Source organism: Arctopsyche grandis, chromosome 9 (genome assembly GCF_051622035.1).
Source record: "Arctopsyche grandis isolate Sample6627 chromosome 9, ASM5162203v2, whole genome shotgun sequence".
NCBI lineage: Eukaryota > Metazoa > Arthropoda > Insecta > Trichoptera > Hydropsychidae > Arctopsyche > Arctopsyche grandis.
Window position 1 is genome coordinate 15,538,884 of NC_135363.1, and position 23,426 is coordinate 15,562,309.

General features: G+C 33.9%; 1 protein-coding gene across 6 annotated transcripts in view; it reads right to left on the bottom strand.

The window, feature by feature from the left end:
* The window catches only part of gsb (paired box protein gooseberry), a 37,599-nt gene that overhangs the window by 2,026 nt on the left and 12,147 nt on the right, over nt 1–23,426 (bottom strand). Inside the window, exons 2-6 of one of the 6 annotated variants that reach the window (XM_077437571.1) lie at nt 22,120–22,206; nt 15,564–15,736; nt 15,129–15,384; nt 6,320–6,519; nt 4,179–4,759 (exon numbers count right to left, since the gene is read on the bottom strand). In XM_077437571.1, the coding sequence (XP_077293697.1) occupies nt 4,179–4,759; nt 6,320–6,519; nt 15,129–15,384; nt 15,564–15,736; nt 22,120–22,206 (1,297 nt within the window). Of the gene's footprint in view, nt 1–4,178; nt 4,760–6,319; nt 6,520–15,128; nt 15,388–15,563; nt 15,737–22,119; nt 22,207–23,426 lie in introns of all 6 variants that reach the window. The other 5 variants (XM_077437575.1, XM_077437570.1, XM_077437572.1 and 2 more) reach the window with 5 other exon arrangements.

Genomic DNA, 23,426 nt, shown 5'->3' on the forward strand with positions numbered 1-23,426 from the left:
AAACCGATTATTTGGTTAATTATTGACCGGCTACCGGCGCTGACCAACCGGTCATTATTGAACCACGACGAAAACGAACACAGAAAAAATACGCTCAAGAATCCCCAGCTCAAATATATGGGACACTTTGATTCGAATCGAACGCCTTTACTTGGAAAAATTTACAATTTTCTCAGATAACGATGAAAAATTCGATATTTATTTTTTATTGGATATGTGAAAATGATTTATGATCTTATTCAGGATCTATTCAAGTAAACCCACACACGCTGGGTGTATTTAATTTATGCCGCAATAATCTTGTGTGCGGTTAATTACTTCCCAATAATAATATCATAGAAGCGAACCGAGTACGTGCGACAATGCGTTCGCTGCACGGTGGCACTTACTTTTAACGATTTGCGATACAGACTTCGTTAGTCGGCTTCGAAACGTAATTATTTTTATGATCTAAAACAGGCACGAAGTTATAGATAACCGCATATTAAGTCAAACGAAAAAAAAAACACTACAGAGGAGTCATTAAAGCGGAATAAACAAATATGCCGCTAATGAAATATGCACATTTTTTTTTAAAACAAAAAAAATTAAGTATGATTTTAATTTATTCGTTCTACGAAGATCGAAATGTCTAAAATGACATTTATACAAATTCTCAAGGAGAAATCTTAGCTTAAAAAATTAATAAAATATGTGTATAAATACATATGTATGTGTATACATACATATGTATGTGTATGATACACGTATGTACGTACGCAATAATTACAAAATTTAATAATAATAATATATGTACATATGTATGTAATATAACGATGGCGAAGATGGTTTGATGAAAAAAATGTTCAAATTCGACAGTTTTATACATAAACGTAGAGGTTTAAAGTTCTAAACTTTTAATTATAACATCATGACATATTTTTCTATACATTCAGGGTTGCGAATATAAATTTTAACAATAAGATATAATAATATTCGAAGTATTGGTTGTAAATATAAATTTTAACAATAAAATATAATAATATTCGAAATGTTACGATATTAATTAAATTACTAAATCGAATTTAAATGTCCACTATAATTGCGCATATATTTATGTATTTATCTATATAAGTACACGTAGCCTACAAATAATTAAACCATATCCGTGCGACAATTAAATAAGATTCCATTCAATAGAATAAAATTCTATTTAAACTGAAAAAAGTACCGATTAAATATTTCATTAATAGGTAGACTACCACGTTCCCACAAGAAGCCATAAATTTATTGACCCTAATCATCGGCGGCGCTTCACAACGATATCCGTCAAATTTTTCGATAATAATTAGAGCAAGTCTTAAATAATAATAAAAAAATACCCAGCCAGGCGAGAGAGAACACAACATACCGCATACATACCCCACAGATGGGAGATATAGGGGCAATTAGGCTTAATTCGTGCTCCCCGGTCAGAGGCGCGGGTTTATTTATGATCAATGAACACAACATACGGTAGCCGAATCGTTTTCTGGACGAATCGCCATATTTATTGTATATCAAACGATTTAACAAAAAAAAAAAAAGAAAAAAACAAAACCGAACGCAACACAAAATCGATATTATTACATCCGTTTACTCGGAGCTTTATGCAACATCGCCTAGTCATTGCGGCTGTGGAAAACTTAAGACATTTCACATAATGATATACATAATACACTGACTGTTCATTGAGGAATCGATGACGTATACGTTTGTGCATAATTTACAACTTAGTCATGTTTATAGGCGCATCCCGGGTTGCACATTCCGCAACGCTAATGACACGTTCTCTCGCCAATGATAACTCCGAGTCCTGTTTGTGCTGGTGATGGCAGAGGCCTGTTGTTCTCAACATTTAATTGATTGGCGGCCCCGAGCTCTTAATGAGAGGGTGCTACGAGTCTGACGGGGTATCCGCCCACCCCACGTCTCGACAGACCTACAATGTAGTCTTTCTTATTGACATTCAACAGCTACCATAGTCTCCTACCGTGTAAAAGACCTCCAAAGTAAATTGGCCATTATAATGCGGCAATGAATGCATCACGATTGGAAGTTTTATCGATTTATATCATACTAATTTTATTAAAACATCCTTTATAGTCTATGATTAGTCTGTGATTAAAAGAATTATATGAAGGATTTCGAGGATTCGTCGTATCATTCTTATACATACATATAATATATTCAATGAATATGTAAAAGTAAACGCACTTGTCGGTGGAATATTTTAAAAATAATTATTCAAAGTAATGTTAAATTCTAATTAGACATATTTTAATTGCAAAATCATGACCCAAATTTTAGAATATTTCTAAAATTAAAATCAATTGCAGCCGTAATATAAATGCACTTGTAACGACAAGTGCGTCCTTAGCTATTAACGGCACGTAAAACGAGTAGAAAAATAATTAAAATATTATTAATAAAAAAACAGTAAACGTTATTGAATATGCAAATTGTCAATTAAAACGAGCTATTTTGAATTCCGTCAATAAAAAAGGAAAACGCCAAAAACTGAGCGCATACAGAAGACGCTTTGAAATTATCGAAAAAAATTAAAATAAATAAAAAATTTCCCCTCTCACTGAAGGCTAAACGTCCGACAAAAAAAAAGCACAATTACATACATACACGCGGAGATTATCGATTCGGTATAACTTATTATGGCGATTCGATCGAATTTTACATACTTTAATTGCAGGGCGAGTGAACGAGAGTTTCGATCTAAGATTTCAGCTGCGTTTTTGGTGAATTTGTATCTGTACTAAAAAGTGTAATTACGATGTGTAGAGGCGCACAATACCGAATTGTAATTACGACCAACAGCCCGGTGTGCCATTATAGAGCCTGGCCAGAACATTAATAAATTGTGGGACGAATTCGGATTAATCCAAACGCGGCCATCAGAATCGGAGCGCAATTCCATTAAAGACAAAATTGCGATATTATTTTCGGCATCTCTAAATATATTGAATCCGTTTAGGTCAGGCGTACCGAATGTACGGTCCGTAACCGAGAGAGCTTTACCTACATATATGTATGTATCATATATACGAACTATCAATAAATGCGAGATTTTGGCTTGTTGTATTCAGTATTGATCATTGATCAAGTTTCAATGATTTATAGTTTTTCATGTTTTTAGATTTATGGCGAATAAAAGTCCCGGAAAACACATCAACGAACGCTACTAAGATCACTTTGTGTTGTGATACAAAAGTTTTATCTTTCGTTGGTTTACGAGAAACCATTGCGATAAATTGATAGACTTGCTTCCGATTTGTCTGTAGACAAGCTATAGAACTAGCATATATGTATGTATGTTACAGTCGAAGTGTATTTTCAGTTGTAATATATTCCAACTGGCGTTTTAGGTCATTCATATTCGAATACAATTCAACTAGTAAATTATATCTCTACAAGTGCATACACACTTTAAACAATGTCCGCCGATTGTAATATAATAGTTGAGTTTTGACATATGTGATGTTTTTACGAATGCTTTAGAATTCAATAATGCGTTAATATTTGCTAGGTATTACGAATAAAAGTAATGAGTGCCGTATTACGATAACTCTAAGAATGTGTTCAAAACAAAAATGAGACTTTCCGATTCAATTTACTAGTCGAGTGACGTTTTCACGAAAACCTAACCTCTACATTTTACCCGGTACCAGCTTATAATTCAACTGTATTTTCAGTTGTAATATATTTTGACCAGTTCAAATGTAATTCGCTATATGAATCAACTTACGTGGGTTAGACGGAATATATTCCAACTAGTCAAAATATAATATATTACAACTAGAAGATAAACTTCAACTTTAACATATATGTACATTTGTGAATCTCGTGAATGATTTAAAAAAATTAGTATAAAGGCGTTTTTGAACAAATTGTACAAATTACGCAGTATTACTATTCGAAACTGTTTCTAGTGGCCCGTTGACTAAAATAGAGTTCGACATGCCTGATACAGACAACGATAGACGAAACCGGACCAATATGCGGACTGATTTTCATCTCAATAAACTTGTAATCATTGTAATTGCCAGTCGGCAGTTGAAACATCTCAAACACGTAATACACATTTGTTACAAACACACACAAAAAATATACAAGTTAAAAGGCGGTTTCGGGTTTTAGCTGCTCACCTGTAATTATCCGCCCACGCGGCTACCTCCGGGACCTTGTTCTGCGCGTGCGCAGCCGGATGACGAGATGTCCAATGACCATGTCCTGCCATGTCTCCAGCTTGTTTCCCGTACTCTCCCGAGAGGCCATAGCTTCCGTATGTGGCAGGAGGACTCGATTCTCCGTTGACGTACGTTCCGTGGGCTGGATATCCCGATTGTATTCCGGGACTCAGTTGGGGTGGACTTGAGGTTATAACTGGACTCGTATTGGTTGTCAGTTCGTTGTTCGTTGATCCGATCGGTGTTTGGTGAATTGAAGGAGCCGATAGTCCACTCTGGCAGAGAGTAGACGAGCTCAGTGCCGCTTGGTGTAGAGGTGCTGTCAGCGAACTGGGTGCCGATAGGGCGGATGATCCGAGGCTGCCGTAAGATTGTTGGGCCCAAGATGCTGCACATTGAGGGTTGAAGCTCGATGGTGGTTCGTATTGTTGAGAGTGCACCGGTGGGAAGGTAGATGGTAAAGACATGGTGTTGAAAGCGCTCAGTTGTTGGGAGTTGAGCTGCTTGCGAAGGCGTGCTCGACGATTCGAAAACCATACCTAGAAAATTGAGATATTTCAAAATTTATCATTAGCTGTTTACGTATGAAATGAATCGTGGAAATGTGAGTACATAGTACAGTTTCCCGATTATGAACCCACAAAATTTTATATTCAAAATGGTGCAATGTGAAAAATACGTAATTTTCACGATTGATGTACTATGATGTACTTTTGAAACGTATGCTATTCTCATAATAGGTTACGAATAGTCAAATTTTAACATATTATAAAAGAGAGAGAGAAATCCAGTTCCTTAGAAATGCTCATATCTGGTAGAAAGAACAACAAGTGCTCCAATGACCGTTATTAGAAAAGGTTATACGAATAAATATGGTAGTTTATAATTAGTATCCGAAGTAAACTAATCAATGTTACTATTGATCCGGAAATGAAACATTCTGGAGTCGTCATATAAGAGCCGTTATATTTGAAACTGAAAATTGGACTTTTGCTACTTTAGAACTGAAAATTGGACTTTTGCTACTTTAGAATATAACGGCTAATTGCAAATATTTAAAAATATTCTATTAAATGGAATGGATGAACATTTTGAAATGTTATGAGCTTGTCAATATATACACATTTAAAAAAGCATAAGTGTATGATTAGTGTTGATTATTGATATACCTACATATACATATATATATATACATATATGTACATAGTACATAGTAATGTATAAGTGAATCTATTAATATCGAATAACAAAGAGTTCTATTGTGTTTCACGCCTTATGTAATACCTGCGTTAACTAAAACCGTTATGGCATTTAAGCCTACGACGTTTTGATCTGCACGTCGATAATTGCAGAATAATCGAATTTTTGTTCCGAGAATGATCTGTATTGTTTTCCCTTCGGAGAATAAATATTTTGAATTATCGTTGAGCACATACTTGTGTGTGACCGCGAATAAGTTTCAACTCTTAAATAAACACGCGTAATAAAAACGTAATTTATACCTGACGTTATTAACGTTATTTGCGGTTTTATGGGTTATAATATTATATACATACTTTCATGGCTTGTGCGGTGAAAAAGGTTGGTGAAGATGTTTGTTCGACATGTTGATGTATAAATTTTATGACGATACCTAACCAAAGCATTGCCGAGTTTTTCATTCGGATTTTTTTTACTATAATAAAACAAAATTTGGTACGTATTATATACGTACGTACATGTAATACTTTAATCTCGAAAAAAATTGTATGTAGAGACTAGAGAGAGATTCTTTCGATAATCCGGATTTATTTTCAAATGAAAATCGTTCACGGTTTGACAGTCTAAAGTGAGAACAAAGAAAAGCGGCGTGAAAACTTTCCACCGCGATAATTTTTGACAATGAATAATGTCCGAATTTTCGTCTTAAACCGCGAATGAATATGAAAAAGACGGAATGTGAAAACTTTCAATGATTTTAAAATATTCATCTATCTACATATATTTCATCGTATTTTTTTTATTACTTTCAGCTTAAACCACAATGACATTAAAAACTTTTGAAATATGTCAATATGATTGCGTACGAAAGTGATCTAAAATAAAATTTATGAAAGTACCTGTACTCTAGCTTCAGTTAGTTTCGTCTTTTGAGCTAATTCTTCCCTAGTGTAGACGTCTGGATATTGAGTTCTAGAAAAGGCACGTTCCAGTGCATCCAATTGATCTCCGCTGAAAGTGGTTCTAGATCTTCTTTGTTTCCTTTTCAGAGTAATTCCAGGCTCGGACTCGGTATCGGATTCGTCACAAGACGACGTACCTGCAAAGAAACAAACCATCCGATTAGATCGATGTGACAACAAGCTTTAACAACAGCTATCTTACAACACTAACAACTAGATCAATATATGTATATGTACACAAGCAGTTAGTTGACTGTGAAACGAGAACAACAAAACATAATAAATAAAAAAAAAACAAAAAAAAAAAACAATACGGTCGATGTGAGACCGCTACCGAAATGCATATTCGATTGTATCACACAGGTGAAAAGTAGTTAACTTTTTACCGTCCAACAAACGGAAATAATATAGTAAAAAAATCAAGTTGCGGCCAGTGTTGACTCGCGGTGGTGAAATTTAATTTTTTTTATATATTATATATTTAAATTTGTAATCGGTTCATTTTCATAATGCATAACTATTTAATAGCGCAACGAGTCATACTGTTTTGATTGTATTGCGAACCATGTTTGATAGTCGATTGTGAAAATTTTCCATATTGCGCAACGTTACTATAATAATATAAAGCGAAAAAATACATTTCATACTGAATTTTATTATATTTGTATGAGCATTTTGTATTTTGGAAAAATTCCAAAAAACAAATTGATATATTTGTATAAATTAAAATTGGGCAAATCAAGTACATATGTACGTACAAACGTCCAAACAGCGATTGTATCATATATGTATATTACCCAGACCTTTAGGTAGCTTTGTGGAGTTGTTTTCCTCGTTTCAATTTTGTCATCATCATACAAATTGTGGACCAATACCGATTGCACAAAGTACAAAGCTTCAATGAACTTCTATACGGAATCAAAACACCCACAGGGATTTAGACTCAGTGTCGTTGCAATTCCTTCAAAGGCGGCTTGGGTCCGAAATTAACATAGAGTCAAAGCGTTCTTTGGGCACAATGTGGGACCGCGACCCGCCCCTTGAACTCACCTTCATTCACACCTTTGTACTGCAGAGCCTTAATTCACCGGCGATGACTCGGCAAAGTTTGCGACCGCGGGCGACGACGCTATTTCGGTAAATACTTTGTTTTGTGATGAGTTTCGGTTACACTGTAGTACCGGGCGGCTCATCAAAAACAAACGCTCGGGTGAACATGACGCGATAGGTCGTTATTTATCATAAATACAAACTGTTTCAGTCCCGAAAAATTGGTTCATCACAACAGCGCGCAAAAATCGTGTGAACGACCACACCTATTTTTTTTTTCGAAAAAAATCGCAGACGTTATATTATTAATATATCGTAAAAAAAAACTCCTCAAATAAAATCACGATATTTATGCTCGACGTCGATTCCTGGCGTAATTGAATATGCAATATCGCCGAGTGTTATTGCATATTTTTGTAAATTTAGTGAGCAATAAAGCGGCACACGGACGGGTAGTCACCCTAGTCGAGCGGCACATACCGGTAACACCTGTTGAATTCCGGTAGCCATCGAATGATACTCGTCGGACAATGTAAACATATTGAGTTTTTAAATTACACGCTCAACAAGTTCCATTATGTAAACTCGTGCATATGTATAATATTATATATTAAATACATACATATAATATATACGGACGAATGAAAAGTTCTGTCTTTAAGAAAAATTGTAAGATTATTCTGAAAGATGGACACATCTGTCAAAACACAATTCATATAGATGTATGAAATGTGTGTAAATATGAAAAATAGATCGAAAGAAAAATATTTGATAGAAGCAAACATATATTGGAAGGACAAAATTTTTCAATATTCTTTGGGTAAAAGGGTAAATAAATCCCCTCTTTTGGGAGAGGATTCCACACAGCAGAGGATAATGTACTCATCAAAATAACTATTGAGGAAAATAGTACCTATCCCATTTTAAATCGATATGCATCTAAATAAAGTCTACGGATAGACGTAAGAACATACGTTTTGAAATACCTAAGTTATGATACACTCTGTATGCGCATTAATTTTATGACATATTTGAACTGTCAAGTCGGTGAAAAAAAAAATGCATTGGCATATTACTTGCCCAACGGAACGGGAAAAAATTGAATAGATCACAATTTCATCACGCAATAAATAACTCGTAAATTTTGTCCATATACATATACAAAGATATTTTTGGCGCGTTTATCGAGAGCACACGTATATATGTATGCAAACTTTTAAACCGCAAAACCAAATTACTACAACAGCATCGATAATAACCGCAAACAGTATACCTAACGTCATTATTATTATTATTATGAGATCTAGGAAGTTTAACTAATGCAAATTAGAAAGTGAAATAATTGTGGGAGTTTCGACACAACACGCCATGAACATTGACATTTTATTTTTTCCGCTTCATTTATTTACACTACATTGTGGAAAATACTGCAGTACTTTTTAGTAAGGCGAGATATATCGATTTGATGGCAAGTTAAATTTACATTCATGAGAATAAGTGAAATTAAATATATATTTAATAGACCTGTTAACATTTATATATATATTTTAGAAATTCCGACGACACTTTCACTGGACACTTTTATTTTTAAGGAGTTTTTATATATTTTTTTTGCTTGTGCCGTTTCAGCGCACATCTCACCACAGACTTTGTAGCCGTCGGCCTTCCCTAAGAATATTCATGTCGGTGGGTACATAATTACGTTTTGCGGTTAAAAAAAGCATGTTGCAAATTAAACGACGGATGTTCTGATTGAATTAACACAGAGAAACAGGGCCGCCACAGCCGCTGTTGGAACCTATTCAGAGAAAATATTTTGCACAGAGCAATTGAACTGTGATTTAGATCGAAAGTTGTTTGCTTATCGTAATTGTTATGCAAAACTTTCCTCGGTTAGTTTCCAATAGCGTCGATAGCGAACATCCACTATTATTCAATAGTAAATTCCTAGACCGTCGGATACAAAAGGCTATTATTGTGTTTGACAAACTATGTACATACATACCCATAATCAAATATATTCAGTTTACAAATTCAAAATCATTAATTAGAAACTATTAAATTTCCACGTATAAAAGATGTATGTATGTTTTTACAAAATAGACATTATCAAAGTAATTATTTTTAATTACCCATGCGTGAATATTCATAGTTTACAAAATGTATATTTTTATATATGTATGTATGTATGTATGTACATATGTACAAATCATATGAATAAACATTTAAATTGTTTCATTATATAAATAAATTTTCCTTGAAAAATACTCCCACGTACATTTTTTGATGTATTTTAAAAGATAAATAAATAAAACCTTGATGTTCGAGTGGAATTAGGCAAATCTAATTTAACCTTAAAAAGCAAATTATTTATAATTGTTATATTTATATTAAAAAATTTACATGCTCTATAATTAACGTGTTTGAAGACGACAAATAACATTCGAATAGGAGTTGAAACTTTTCAGCTGGCTTTTTAGTTGATATTTTGCAGGTTACAAATTGGAACATCTGTTAAAATTCATCGCAAATAATAAAGGGAACATGTAACATAGTAAATAATAATAAATATAAAAAATTCTAAATTAAATGACGTCTAATTTTATTTACGAATAAACCACACCGGGTTGACAAAAGACCACTCTGATACTAAAGTCAGATTTCTATGAAAATTTTCAGAAGGAGGCACGTTTAATATTAAATTCGACCACAGTAAGTTTGAGAAACAATGGAAAACACAAACGGCTGCTCTCAACAACGTATCCTTCAGCAAAATAATGGCCGCATTGTACTGAAATTGTTCCGTTAATCGTACAGTATATAAAGGTACAATATAATAATAATACGATCGGGTTCCGAGTAAGGAACGTGTCCGATACGAGGACAAGTTATCTCGCACGGGTCGAGGAAAACACTCATACGTGCGATGAACACTTGGACCCCTTGTGATAAACATGAGCGATGATGGAAAACAATAAAGATATGCAAAATTGCTCAATGATCCCTAGCACGCGCGTAAAAACCGAAACAGGGTTGCGAAAATCGGTTAAACGCAACCTGTAATAGCGCATTGGAGCACTTCCTAACAAAAAACGTAATCATAATATAATAATAATAAAGAAAAAAAAACAGTTTGCAAATCGCTGACGTATGCATCGTAACCGCGATCGATCAATTTACAGTGCTGTCTCGTCACGAGAGGTTTTAATTCAATTTTTTAATTGTTGTTTATTTTTTGTAATTCACCGTGTATATTCGATTATATTGGCCATTTCTTTTCATCCGGTTGGTACTTTTATTTTGTTTTTCTTTACTTTTTTTTGTTTTAACTTATGATGTACGTAAGTTTTTTCAAGGTCTTATCTACGTAGTAGGTGTTGAACGGGTGCACAATGACGATCACGAATTTAACCCATTAGCCGCTAATCATGCGGATTTCCCCGAAAAAAGCGGTCACGATTTGATACTGAATCGACGTGTATAATTGATCATAGTAAAGGCGAGTCAAATTTTAACAATTTTCATTAGAAAAAAAAGAAACAACGACGTTACGGTGTAGAAGTTGCATTGTCAAAATATTAACTCGACAATCGGTAGCCGATGCCTTGAATTTAGCAAAACAAAAACATGGAGAGACCGTCACGCTACTTTCTCTAACAAGTATTGAAAAATGAACATAAATGAAACGCACTTTTCTAAAAAATTACAAATTTAACTATACGTCCTGAAGCAATTGCACATTATATACTTTGAGATTACTTTAAAGTTCACCTCGTTTATTTTTAGCACACGGACTTCGAAATCGTTGCTCAAAAGCAGACATTTTTCCTTCGTGGTATTGAAGACTCAGACTAACATGAAAATATTCATCGCTCACCTATTTTGCATTTTGAGTTTTAAACAATTTTTGAATTTGTGTATATTTGACAAATCCACAAGTAGTATCAAATTTGAGATATCGAACTATACAAAAATAAAAATTAAAACCTGAGAGCAAACAGAACTTGTAATATACGCAGAGATTTGTCCGCAGATAAACCGGCAAACGAGTTTCTAGCAATTTGTTTGTTGTAGTGGTTTTTTTAAACCTATTTGTGTCAAAAAATAAGGCAAAAAAATAAGCCAAATAAGTTAACAACTCAATATTACGATGAGGTGATGATTAGAGGTAGGATAGTCACAGTGCTATCCATTGTTCGGCAAACCTTTAACAATGCATTTACAACCTTTGAACAATACACGGCCCCCTCAGGCTCCGGTGACTAGTGATGATCCTAGTTACATTTTCCGCTTTGTTTTGAGGCCTATTACACTATCTATCAGTAATGGATTGAATTGTTAATAAGGTTTGTGAGTGATTTCCTATTATACACTAACATTAAGATAAGATGGTACTATAAATAATAACCGAAAAAAACATGAAAAAGACAAAGATCACTGGATCAGTAGCTATTGGAATATATCTAAGATGTATTGTGAACATAATCAATATCATCGATTTCATTAATTATTAATTATTAACCAATGGGGTTGCATTTTGAGCACCACACTTCTATGATTCCCCACGCGTTTTTTTTTTAAATTATATGTGTGGATAATATTCAGTCATATTGTAAATAAGATCTCGAAATTGCATTTAATATATATTTTTTTAACAAATGAATCGTTTTCGATACGTCTGTTTGTACATAGCTATGTTCTAAAAATGTCATAGCTAATTATTTTTCTGCAGACAAATCTCTATTTGGATGGATTGCTACTATATTTACAAGCTTTTTATATAATGTACGGTTCGAGGATAAATTTAGCAGTACGACTACAAAACTCTCAAGTACATCAGGCATTATATTTTAATGAAAAAAATTTAAAGGTATATTTTGAACCCGCATGCGCCTCCGCAATAACGTAACGTTGGTTGGTTATTTTCACAATATATTCGTATACGAGTTCGACACAATTTCTGGTCAACATAATATTTCGGCACGGCGGATTTTTTGATGGAAAGCCTCCACGAAAGAACGTGACGGTTGTGCGGCGGGGGCCCCGCGGCCATGCGATGGGATAATAACACCTTTCTGGACTAATTTCATTTTTATAACCATCAATTTGGTGCGAAGCCGCGCGCCCTTTGATCCAACCCGGCCAAACTATGATATATTGAGTTATGCGCGTGCGCACATCGCACTCGATCTCTCTCTGTCTCTTTCGCACCTTTGAGCGCTCGTATGGCGTCGTCTCGCTCTGGCACGGCTCGGCCACGGATCAGGAAAGTGGACATGCGCGCGAGCCGTCCGTGATGGCAATGTTCCACATTCGACAAAATTCAATTTACCCGTATTTACAGACGATCGATCATAATTGTCGTTCAGTTCAATTTTTATTTTATTATTTATTATTAAAATACATAAATCACTCGCGGACGACAATATGTTCAAACGCTTCCTTATAAAAATTCATGAATATATATTTCGTTACATGACAAATTGTTATTTTTAAATGGATTTTTTTTTATTCATACGCAAAACGGTTGCAAAAAATGAAACGTTAACCATAAGCCGCTGTGATTCAGAATATTTAAAATTAAACTTAAAATATGTATATTTGACATTGAATAACTGAAACGGTGTTTTAATAAATGAAATGTGCAAAAATAAATGGTACCGAAAAGGATGCACGTAGAATATAGAAGAAAGTAAGCAAGACCAAATGAAAGTTGGGCGGATAAACTAAAGAAAATGTGATAATTACAGCACGTGAAAGTTATACATGTACAAGTTAGGCAGTAAAGAAATCTGGTGAAAATTATAAAATTTAAAAATTTAACGAGAAAATGAAAAAAAAAATGAAATCTGATTCTGAATTTTAACATTGAGACAATTCCTAGTTATATTTTTCTTTTCCAGGTTTTTCCGTTTTTTTAATAAGACCATGAAATCGAGAATAATGTCAAACGTCGTTAAAAATTATGTATATGAGCGACATTTAACTGTTAAACATTAAAATTTTACTATGCTGTGGGTATATAAAAATTCTATATCGGTGCTTGTATTTAGAACGTATGACATTTCGTTGAATTTAGTCATTTCTATTACTCTTCAAATAAATAAAGTAAAAATTCAATCTAAACTTTAGCTCAATCTAATCCAACAATTGTGTATGCATTTCTATAATGACGCCAATTCCCCAAAGGAAATCGATTTAAATAAAGCGACAAATCACTTCAAAAACGCTGTAAGTCAAAATAATAATAAACAATAAAAAAAAAACGCACCGACAAATTACATGTTGTATCGAGCGTAATAATGGCTATTAATTTTTCGTGCATATTGAATATCCATAATAGAACAATTTCAACAAACTAAAAATAACTCATCCAAAAATAAATTTCAATACCGATTTCTAAAGTAGACTTGAACGCGCGCGCGACAATTTAAAAATTAAACCGGCCACCTTTATTTATCTTGATGATAATTCGACTTCTCCTCTCTGTTGTAAAACTATCAAAAGGCAAATTTATAACATATATAATTTTATTCGAGTACGAATGCGTTTTAAACGAGGCTCTAAATTTTCGACCGATCGATTAACAACGACGTGTTAATTTTTAATCGGCGCGCTTCGCAGACCGGTGCGCGTCCGATGCTAATTGATCACAATTAGCCGCGGCTATCTTTGGCTGCTGCCGGTGTTGTTGTGGACATTGATGATGGACGAGGTTCATCTACAGAGCCCTAGTGTCCCTCCTCGGAGTCATTTCTCGTATGGAAATGCGAAAATGCGCCTTCGGGAACAATTCGAAAGGCACGTCGTCAGATCGTAGAGATACGGCAATAATTACATCGGTGGGTGGTCGGACGGTCACTTATTCATTTATTTTATTACTTATAAAATGTATCATTCAGCCGGATTTCAATAGATTTATGATACGAGCTACATTTTTCTAAATGTCTGCAATAAAATAAATATTCACATTGCAAAAAAAGCTCTTTGAATAATGATGCGATCATATTAAAAGTTAAATTTATTAAACTATACATATTTCCATTTAATTTTGAATGAATCAATGACACGAAAGTATAATCAGAAAATCATTTCCCTAATATACTTAAAATTTTCAAAAATATATTCAATTCACTGGAAAAGTGCAATTTTTTTACGGCAAACTGACGATTTACCGGAAATAACGATAAACTAGAATCACTTCTCGAATTGAATTCGCGCCGTATAATCCATCGTATGAATCACTTTACATAATGTGCAGATAAATCTGAACAGATTGCGTTTTTTCGTCGCAAATGTTTACAAGATTAGTGCCGATGTTTCTACACAGAGCCAGAGTCGACTCCACAATTTAATACCGGGTTCAAATTCACTTCCGAGATATCTATAACGATTATCTGAAATAATATAATACAAGCATCGCCCACGGGTGGCAGGTAATCGCATTCGACCATACCTCTCTATCTGCGTACGATGAATCAATCAATTCAGCCGGTTATGATTGAGACGTCTGAAATACTTACACCGTACACTTCAAAATGTGGAGATTTTGAATTGTATTGTGCAATCGATTTTTCTTCTCGTCCATAAATGCGATCTATCGGAGCGGTTGTCACGCGTTGTGGTTGCGTCACGGAAAAGTCGCAATCGAAAAGCGCTACTACTTCCGGGAAAACTCCCTCTAGTGTTGACTCACCTAATATTCCGTCGATGCTGTGGTTCCTTCTCGGATCGGATTCGTCTCTTCTTCCGCCGCGGATGAGCCTAGAAATCGAACTAACGGAAGGCGCCGTATGTTTATCGCACACGCCGTCTTTTATGAGTCTATCCCGTATTTCCCAGGAAAATATACCTGGGTTTTGCCGTTTCAGTTCCTCTATCCTGTTTTCCACTTCCGGTGTTGCGACGCGCGGCTTAGAACCACCTATGACGCCGGGTCTGATGGACCCCGTCTCCTGCGGAAATTAAAACTTCACTATAAAGAGTCACCAAAATATTACAAAGCCGTATTTTTGCTGTACGAAGTCAACTCTTCGTCAGTGTATATATATAAGTCAGGTAAAAGCGACTTCGTACGACAATAATACCAAAATATCAAAGCTCATTTCTATAATAAAGATATGGTTCTGACCTGGTAACGATTCAGTATCTTCGACACACACCCGTGCGATACTCTCAACTGTCTGGAGATGACGCAAGGCCTGACTCCAGCGGCTGCCATTTCGACGATTTTCAATCTGATATGATTCGGAAGTGGTCTTCCGTTGATGAAAACTCCTCCCAGTTGGTTCACCCGTCCTTGTCCTGTAAATGGATCATAAAATTAAGCCATACGTATCGATATTACCTGCGATTTGTACGATCTTTTCAGCGGATCAAAGCATCCATGAATCTATAAGAAAGACGACATATCCTGTAGGATAATAGCGGCCGTCGTGAAAGGTTCTATTCGATAAATGGAGGGGGACTATTTTACAATGCGTTTTTATTGGATGTCTTCTACATCGACGGATCAACATAAAGTTGTTGAAGGAGCCATTCAAAGCGTTGATCGCCTTACGACGATAAGGTCTCTTTGTTGCGAGAAGAAAACTAGCAGTAATGCGATCGATAAATATGAAAAAAGGTTTTTCTCATATATCTACGATTCACTACACGCATACAAAATGATTTAAGGCTCACTGTGAGTATTATAAGACGTGGGGGAGGCTATTCAGAATAAAAAAAAAGTCATTTAGATACAGGCCTGATAGTCATCGCTAACAGTTTATTCGAATGTTTAAATACTTAATTGAGTATATCTACAGTTAATAGGATCTATCATATAGATCATTTACAGTAGCTCATTATAAGATAAAAACATTATACATAGTAAATTCAACTATTATGTTTAAGGGAATTACATATTTCAATATGAAAAAAGTTTACAAAAAGGTTGAATGTAAAAACGGAACTAGTATATTTGTAATTCTACATAATGATCCGATCACACTTAAATTCGTAATTAAAACGTTCAAATTGACGGTACAGTACAGGAATGCGTATTTAAATGAACAATCAATTAAAATTTATACGCATGTAACGTTCTGCGGAAACGCGGAATACACATCGTTAGAACCGTAAATAATCTATTTATTCAATGTAATTACGCAATTTTCCATACACTTTAATATAACGTAGAGGCATTTAATTTTTTTTCCACGTTTCAAGATAAATCTACCGATTGAACGGATGCTATCGATCGTTTAAGAGAGGCGCCCCCCGTTCTATAGGTATACACATGTATCCAAGCTACTGCAGTTAAATAGCGATCATTGTGCCAATGTACGAATGCGGAAAAATGGATCACCGCGGACAGGTAAAATTGACTGAAAGAGAGATCTACCGCCCTGGATCACAATGGACCACCCCCGGAGCCTGTGTGGATGTTGATCGATACGTATGTCGTACACCTCACCGCGAGGTGACGTCGACGATGTGTGGTGGTGAAAAGAAGTGGGTGGAAAGCAAGGAAAAAAAACACTTGTGTATAATAATAAAAGCGGCCGATACAGAAAAGAAGGCACAACAACATTACGGCTCATGTAACAGCAATAACTTCTTCACTTTGAAGCACAAACACCGGCGGTGGTACACACATCATATTTTGATGTATTTATTTATTCAAGTTGATCTTCAAACTTACATACATACATGAATGTATGTACATATGAGAAGAAAATCCTTTTAGTTGGGCTTGGACATTAATTCTATTTCCTAACAAAATTATGAGTTTTGTTGATCCAAGCAACTACGAGCAATGCTATTGTAAAATTAATTTTTTATCTATGAGTGTAATAAACTATTGATGATTGTTATAATCAAAAGAGTAACCATTGTGGTTAGCCATTGCTGAAGTTGGAGTTTTTGGTGTATTTATATGCATTTGAAAGCTATTTATGCACACTAAGTTTGAAACTTTAGTGTACATTATTTACTATGCAAATTTTAAGGGCATAAAATATTATCTCTTACTTCAAATGGTAATAATTTAATTTATATAAAAAAATAAAACAAATAATATAGATATTAAATCAGGAATAGACTTTTTGACAATATATAATATATCAAATCCATTAAATTCAACGCAAATATGGTAGTATGGATGTGTTTTTCCTAAACACTCCCATACCTACTGTGACTATGTATTCGAGACAAAACTTTTCCAGTTGCCATCGAAAAATATCACAGTGAATATGTTATTATATACATAATTACATATACATATATAAATAATTGAGCTTTAATTTTTCTTGCCATCTCGAGTACAATACATTAGGTGCCGCACTTTGTTCTATTTTCCTGTGGCACCTACCATTTTGATGGTTTCGTCTGTTAACTTAGATTTGTTTAATCTATAATATGCTGATCTGGTTGAGGGTTACGTGTCGTATTATTGCATTTTGTTCATTGTTTTAATTTTATTTTTATTTAGCTATAGAGACGACTTGGAACTACTCTATAATGACACTATAGCAAAATTGTAATATAAATAAACATACAGTTTATTTTAGTATAAAAAATATGTACTATTTAATTTGTCAAAATGATGGATTATATAAAAAATTACGTACGGTCGTTAGATCTTGTGTTACAATAATAAGCTAATATTAGCTGGGTAGAGCTGTGTACTTTTGACTAGTAATTTATAAATGGTATACATATAAGTTTCAAGTATTCATGTTAAACGTGCTTAAACGATGGTTGGTAGCTCTCAAAGTAGAATGAGGACAATGGTCACAATGGTTCACATTATTCCGACACGTTCCTAGCAAGCGGTTTAGTTGAGCGGAAAATCCGCACAAACGGACAAAAATGCACAAATACGATGGTGAAAAGGTTTTTCAAATCAATATGATATTATAATAATACACAAACATATATACATGTAAAAAATAACTTTTGCTTTTATGTTCAACATCCAGTCGGCAAAACACGCAAAGGATCAAAGGGAACAAATTTAAAATGCAATATCAATAAACACCGCGTTAACACGACGACATTTACTTTTAATTGCAATATTATAAATTTTTATTGGACGGTTTTATACGCTTTTGATTATGCGAACGTAAATGGCGATTGAAGGTTTCCTCTTGACGAGAGGATGAGTTACGATAGGACGACGATTATTAGTATGAAATTATAATATTTGAACAACATTGATCACGTACCGGATTTTCCGGTACATTTTTCACGCACGTTCATCTCGTTTCGTTCGAAGATTGCATTATAAGAAAATTCTTCCAGAAATGTGTGGAGGCGATCGTTCGATCATAGTTTTGTGGCGACGTTCGCGAGCAAACTGACGCAGAAGAAAATGGTTCTCGTAAAACTAATCACTCTTTGTCTTCTTCGTAAGAAAAACAACACTTATACAATACACAATTGTGTACCTAAGTTGATAGCATATACGATTTTGTGATAAGAAAGAGCTTTACATGACTATAAATAATAACACGTATGTTTCAAATAAAAATAAGTCACACACCATAATTTACATAAATCATTTGATCAGTCGATACCATTTACAATAATTTAAATGTTGAGATGAATGCAACAAATCTTGTAGATAATGTTAGCAATTTAATAATTGCATACCAGAAGTTGATACTTTTGATTGGTTTATGCTACAATTGTATCATGAATATTAACGATACATAGATTGAAATTACTAATCCATTCATTGTACGTCCTCTAAAGGAGAAATGTCAAACTTGATGGGAAACTCAATGCCTGTGAGATCAGCTTAGAAATTTAATAGGCATTCCGATATACATACATATGTATGTATATAATTCAAAATCATGCGATTTCGAGAACAATCGCATAATGCGATAAGCGAATGATAAATTGACCAAAAGTGGAGCAGGTACCTATGTATATAAAAATGATAATAAAAAACTTTCCAAAATCGCAAGATAACTATCTGATGATGAATTGATTGAACGCGTACAGACGTCCCTATAAAAGTCACAGCGTGATGAATATTTTATTCTATTGTTTCGTTTGCCGGAAACGAACGCTTCTTTTACAATGAAAGTGCATTTCGAGGTCTAGATTCTGAACTAATGATTTTTTGATAAATAGACAAAATTTCTAGAAATTTAATAATAATTTGTATTGTTAGAAATGTGCATATTTTATCGTAGATAAACTTTCTTGGTGTATATACAATGTACTTCCACACGTATTTACATATGTAGTATGTCTTTGCTTTGAATTAACTCATCTATACACCAGCACTCTTATCGTATGCGGTCGTTTATTAGTGCCATATGCGGTCTACCATTGATACATATTGATGGGAACACTCGAAGGATTCCATCTCTTTGAAGAATATTTAAATTAAAAAAATATATTAGAACAATGCCTAATTATCACATATTACAATTTCAAAAATAGAAACCAACAAATTTCATTGAAGTTCTAATTTACAATAATCATCTTGATTCAATAGTATATTGTACATGTCAATAAAACCACACATACATACATATGTATTACACGTGACATATAATTTAAATCTGAGAAAGCTACAACCAAGAGGACGTATGTACATATGTACGGAATGCATCCATGATTGCATAATGATAAATACTTTCCACATTATCCAATGACAATAAAAAATCGCATTCGATTAATAATCCCATCATCCAAGTTGATTTAGTTCATTGCAGTGATCGTAACACAGCCGAGGGGTTAAGTACGTACTCGATGAATATTCATGGACAAATTTATACGTTCGTAATCGTTTAAGGGTTGAGAGGAGGCTGTATGTGCGCGAGTTCGTACCGCGATGAAATTACACGATATTAGCGAGATAAGCTCATGGGAAAAATTACAAAGTACAAAGTGGCGTGTAGCGTGTACGACGTTCATAAATAATTTTCCAGAGTACATACATACATACTGTTCATACATATCGAGATGCTATAATATATGTAGATACATACATATATACATATATGCTCCATAACATTTCTTCAGTGTTGTATTATCGTTGTGATCGCACATCGGCAAGCTGGTGCACACACGAGAGAGCACCTGACTTGCAAATCTAATTTGTTGAATAATTTATCAGTCGACAATTAACCCGGCCATGTGTTGCATACCGGTTGAATAACTCACCGTATCCTCATACACATTAATATTATATCTACTATGTACAATGTCTGATCTGATATTCACCATAAAGTCATCCGGTCGTACCTATATATCTACCTAATTTAATATTACCCAACATACTATATCAGTGTGATCTAATACTTTAGCACGGTGAATCCTAGGAAGTGATAAGTTTAGAAGCATATACATACTTAATCAAATATATAAATTACATTTCATCTACAAACGTATATGTATAAACATGTAACTACAATACTATACAATTTTATAAGATATCATTTTGTATTGCATTGCCACTCTTTCGTATTCTGAGCTACATTTATCCATCTCCTTCCATATATTTATCTATGTTAGCCCAACTACCCAACACTCATTTTATACATACATATACATTCATACATATATACTAGGAAGGCCTAACAGGTAAACCCCAATATAAACAAATTATAGAGTATTTTTTACAGCTTGTCATAGAGACATCTATTGATAAATATGACAAAAACTTTTGCATATTTATATTCAAATTGTTGAAAGCTCGAAGATTACGTGAAATAGGTTGTTAATTTGTTCAATGAAAATCATATAAATTGGCAAACTCTGATAGGAAACGATCGACATAGGAGTCACACATCCAAGGTCTGGCCAGCAGAACCAGGCAGGGATTGAACCCGTGACCACTCGGTTTGAAAGCATTACATTCTAGCCACTGAAATATGCTGCTGCTATAGCTACTGATCTATGCTTTGAATTAAATAATTTTTTTAACAGAAGGTTTTGATCTCGTTGAAATTAACTTGATAGGAAAACGGTACGCCTTTATTCGAATCTACATATTATATACATATCACATTAGCAAAATTTTTTAAGTGAAATATTACTACGCATTTAAAAAATGTATAAATATTATATTTCGTAGTTTATAACATTAAATATATTATTTGAATCGATACTGCGTAGCCCAACTGAGCCACACACCGTCAACACATCATCAATTTCGCCATACAATCAAATGAGTAGTACCATTAATATGATAACTCTCTTGTATAACTACAAATTAGCATAACAATGACGAAACGAATAGGCGTCGAAGGGTGTGTACGAGCATTATTATATCCACACACATACACATTAATAAAACATATATAAAATTCAAATTAATATTAAATTATTAATAGAACACGACGACCGATCATTGGGACTACTTTCGCATTCGAGATTTCCTCATTGTTGACGGACAAAAATTACATAAAAAATTTAAATAATGAACGAATTAATCGCTCATATACTCTAGGATATACATACATATATATGTATATACACATGAAAATCGTAAAATAGTCTGGTATAATAATAGTCGAGTCGAATCATCGAGATGAGTCGATCGAATTGCGAATACGCTCTCGATCAATTGGTCATTAAGGCATCGCTCTAGATATGCCGGCGAGAATGAGTGAGAAAACAATAAATTCATGTGTGTGATGATGATGATTACATTATTATAAGATAAAAAGTGAAATATTTACCATCGACGTAAGTATAGAAAGCGTCTGGTTGGACGGCCATAGTATCGCGTCGCACGTTGACACCCTCGCGTCCCCAGTACTCGAGTTCTGAGAGCGATTTGCAAAATAAAATCGAAAAATTAATACATGTACACAGACGATAAAAATGCAATATATATTGTATTATCAGGGGTTATATTATATTATTATTATGAAAAGAAAAAATATTGACTAGTGTACGTGCGTGTACGTTGGCACTAGAGCGCAAAACGATTCCGAAATATATATCAGGTGCACGTTTTATAATTGAATCGGTCTGTTGTTGTGCCATAAAATCGGTCGTATAAACTGAGTAAATTTTTCCCCTCCCCTCCCGAGTGGGGTACACCATTCGAATAGAATTCCCTCCGAACGCATTAAATCCGCGTTTATTATTCGCGATAAAAGTCGCAATGATATTATTATATATACACTTTATCGATAGAGAAAAAAAAATTAAAACTAATACACAAACATGTGCCCGAGCTGCGAAATAAGTATGTATTATATTAATAATAATAAAAAATATGCATATTTTATACTTGTATGCAATTATAATTTACGGTTAAAGTCGATAAGGTATCGGAATTGTCGGCCGTTTGGAATGTATAATAAAATATTTATTGAGATGTGTGGTATTGGCACGTTATGTGCAAAAGTGAACCAAACGCAGAAATTCAATAGATAAATAAATAAGCCAAGAGAAAATATTTTCATGACTTGATTTGCGTTTGAGTAAAGTAATAAGCTATAAAACGAAAGAGATTGAACAAATTTAATTGTGAGTTTTTTTGTAAAAAATAAGCGTCTATCATAAAACTTGGACTGAATTTATGGAAAATTTAAAAATGGATAAATGTACCTACATACATACATATGTACATGAACTGCAGAAGATTTGGATTAAAAAAATGTATATGCAACCAAAATATTATACAATATATATTGTCGAAGTGATTTGATATTAAAATAACGCAAAAATTCAATACAAATAGATATGTAGACGTATCCATTGTTTCGGTAAAGAAATTTTTAATAAACTGAAAACGAAAAATTTACATAGACCGGTTTTAAACACATTATATACATATGTAGGTGAGTTCGATCGATAGAGCAATCTACCAATTTTCTACAACAACAAAAGGAGTGAATTAACATTTTTTTCGATCATTAAAATATCATGAATCAAATAAGAGCAGGTCAGAGAGGGGTAACTTGATTTTTTTTTGGCATAGTCCATTCTTTCGAAAGGTGAGTACTGAACCCGAAAAAATTCATTCATTGGTATG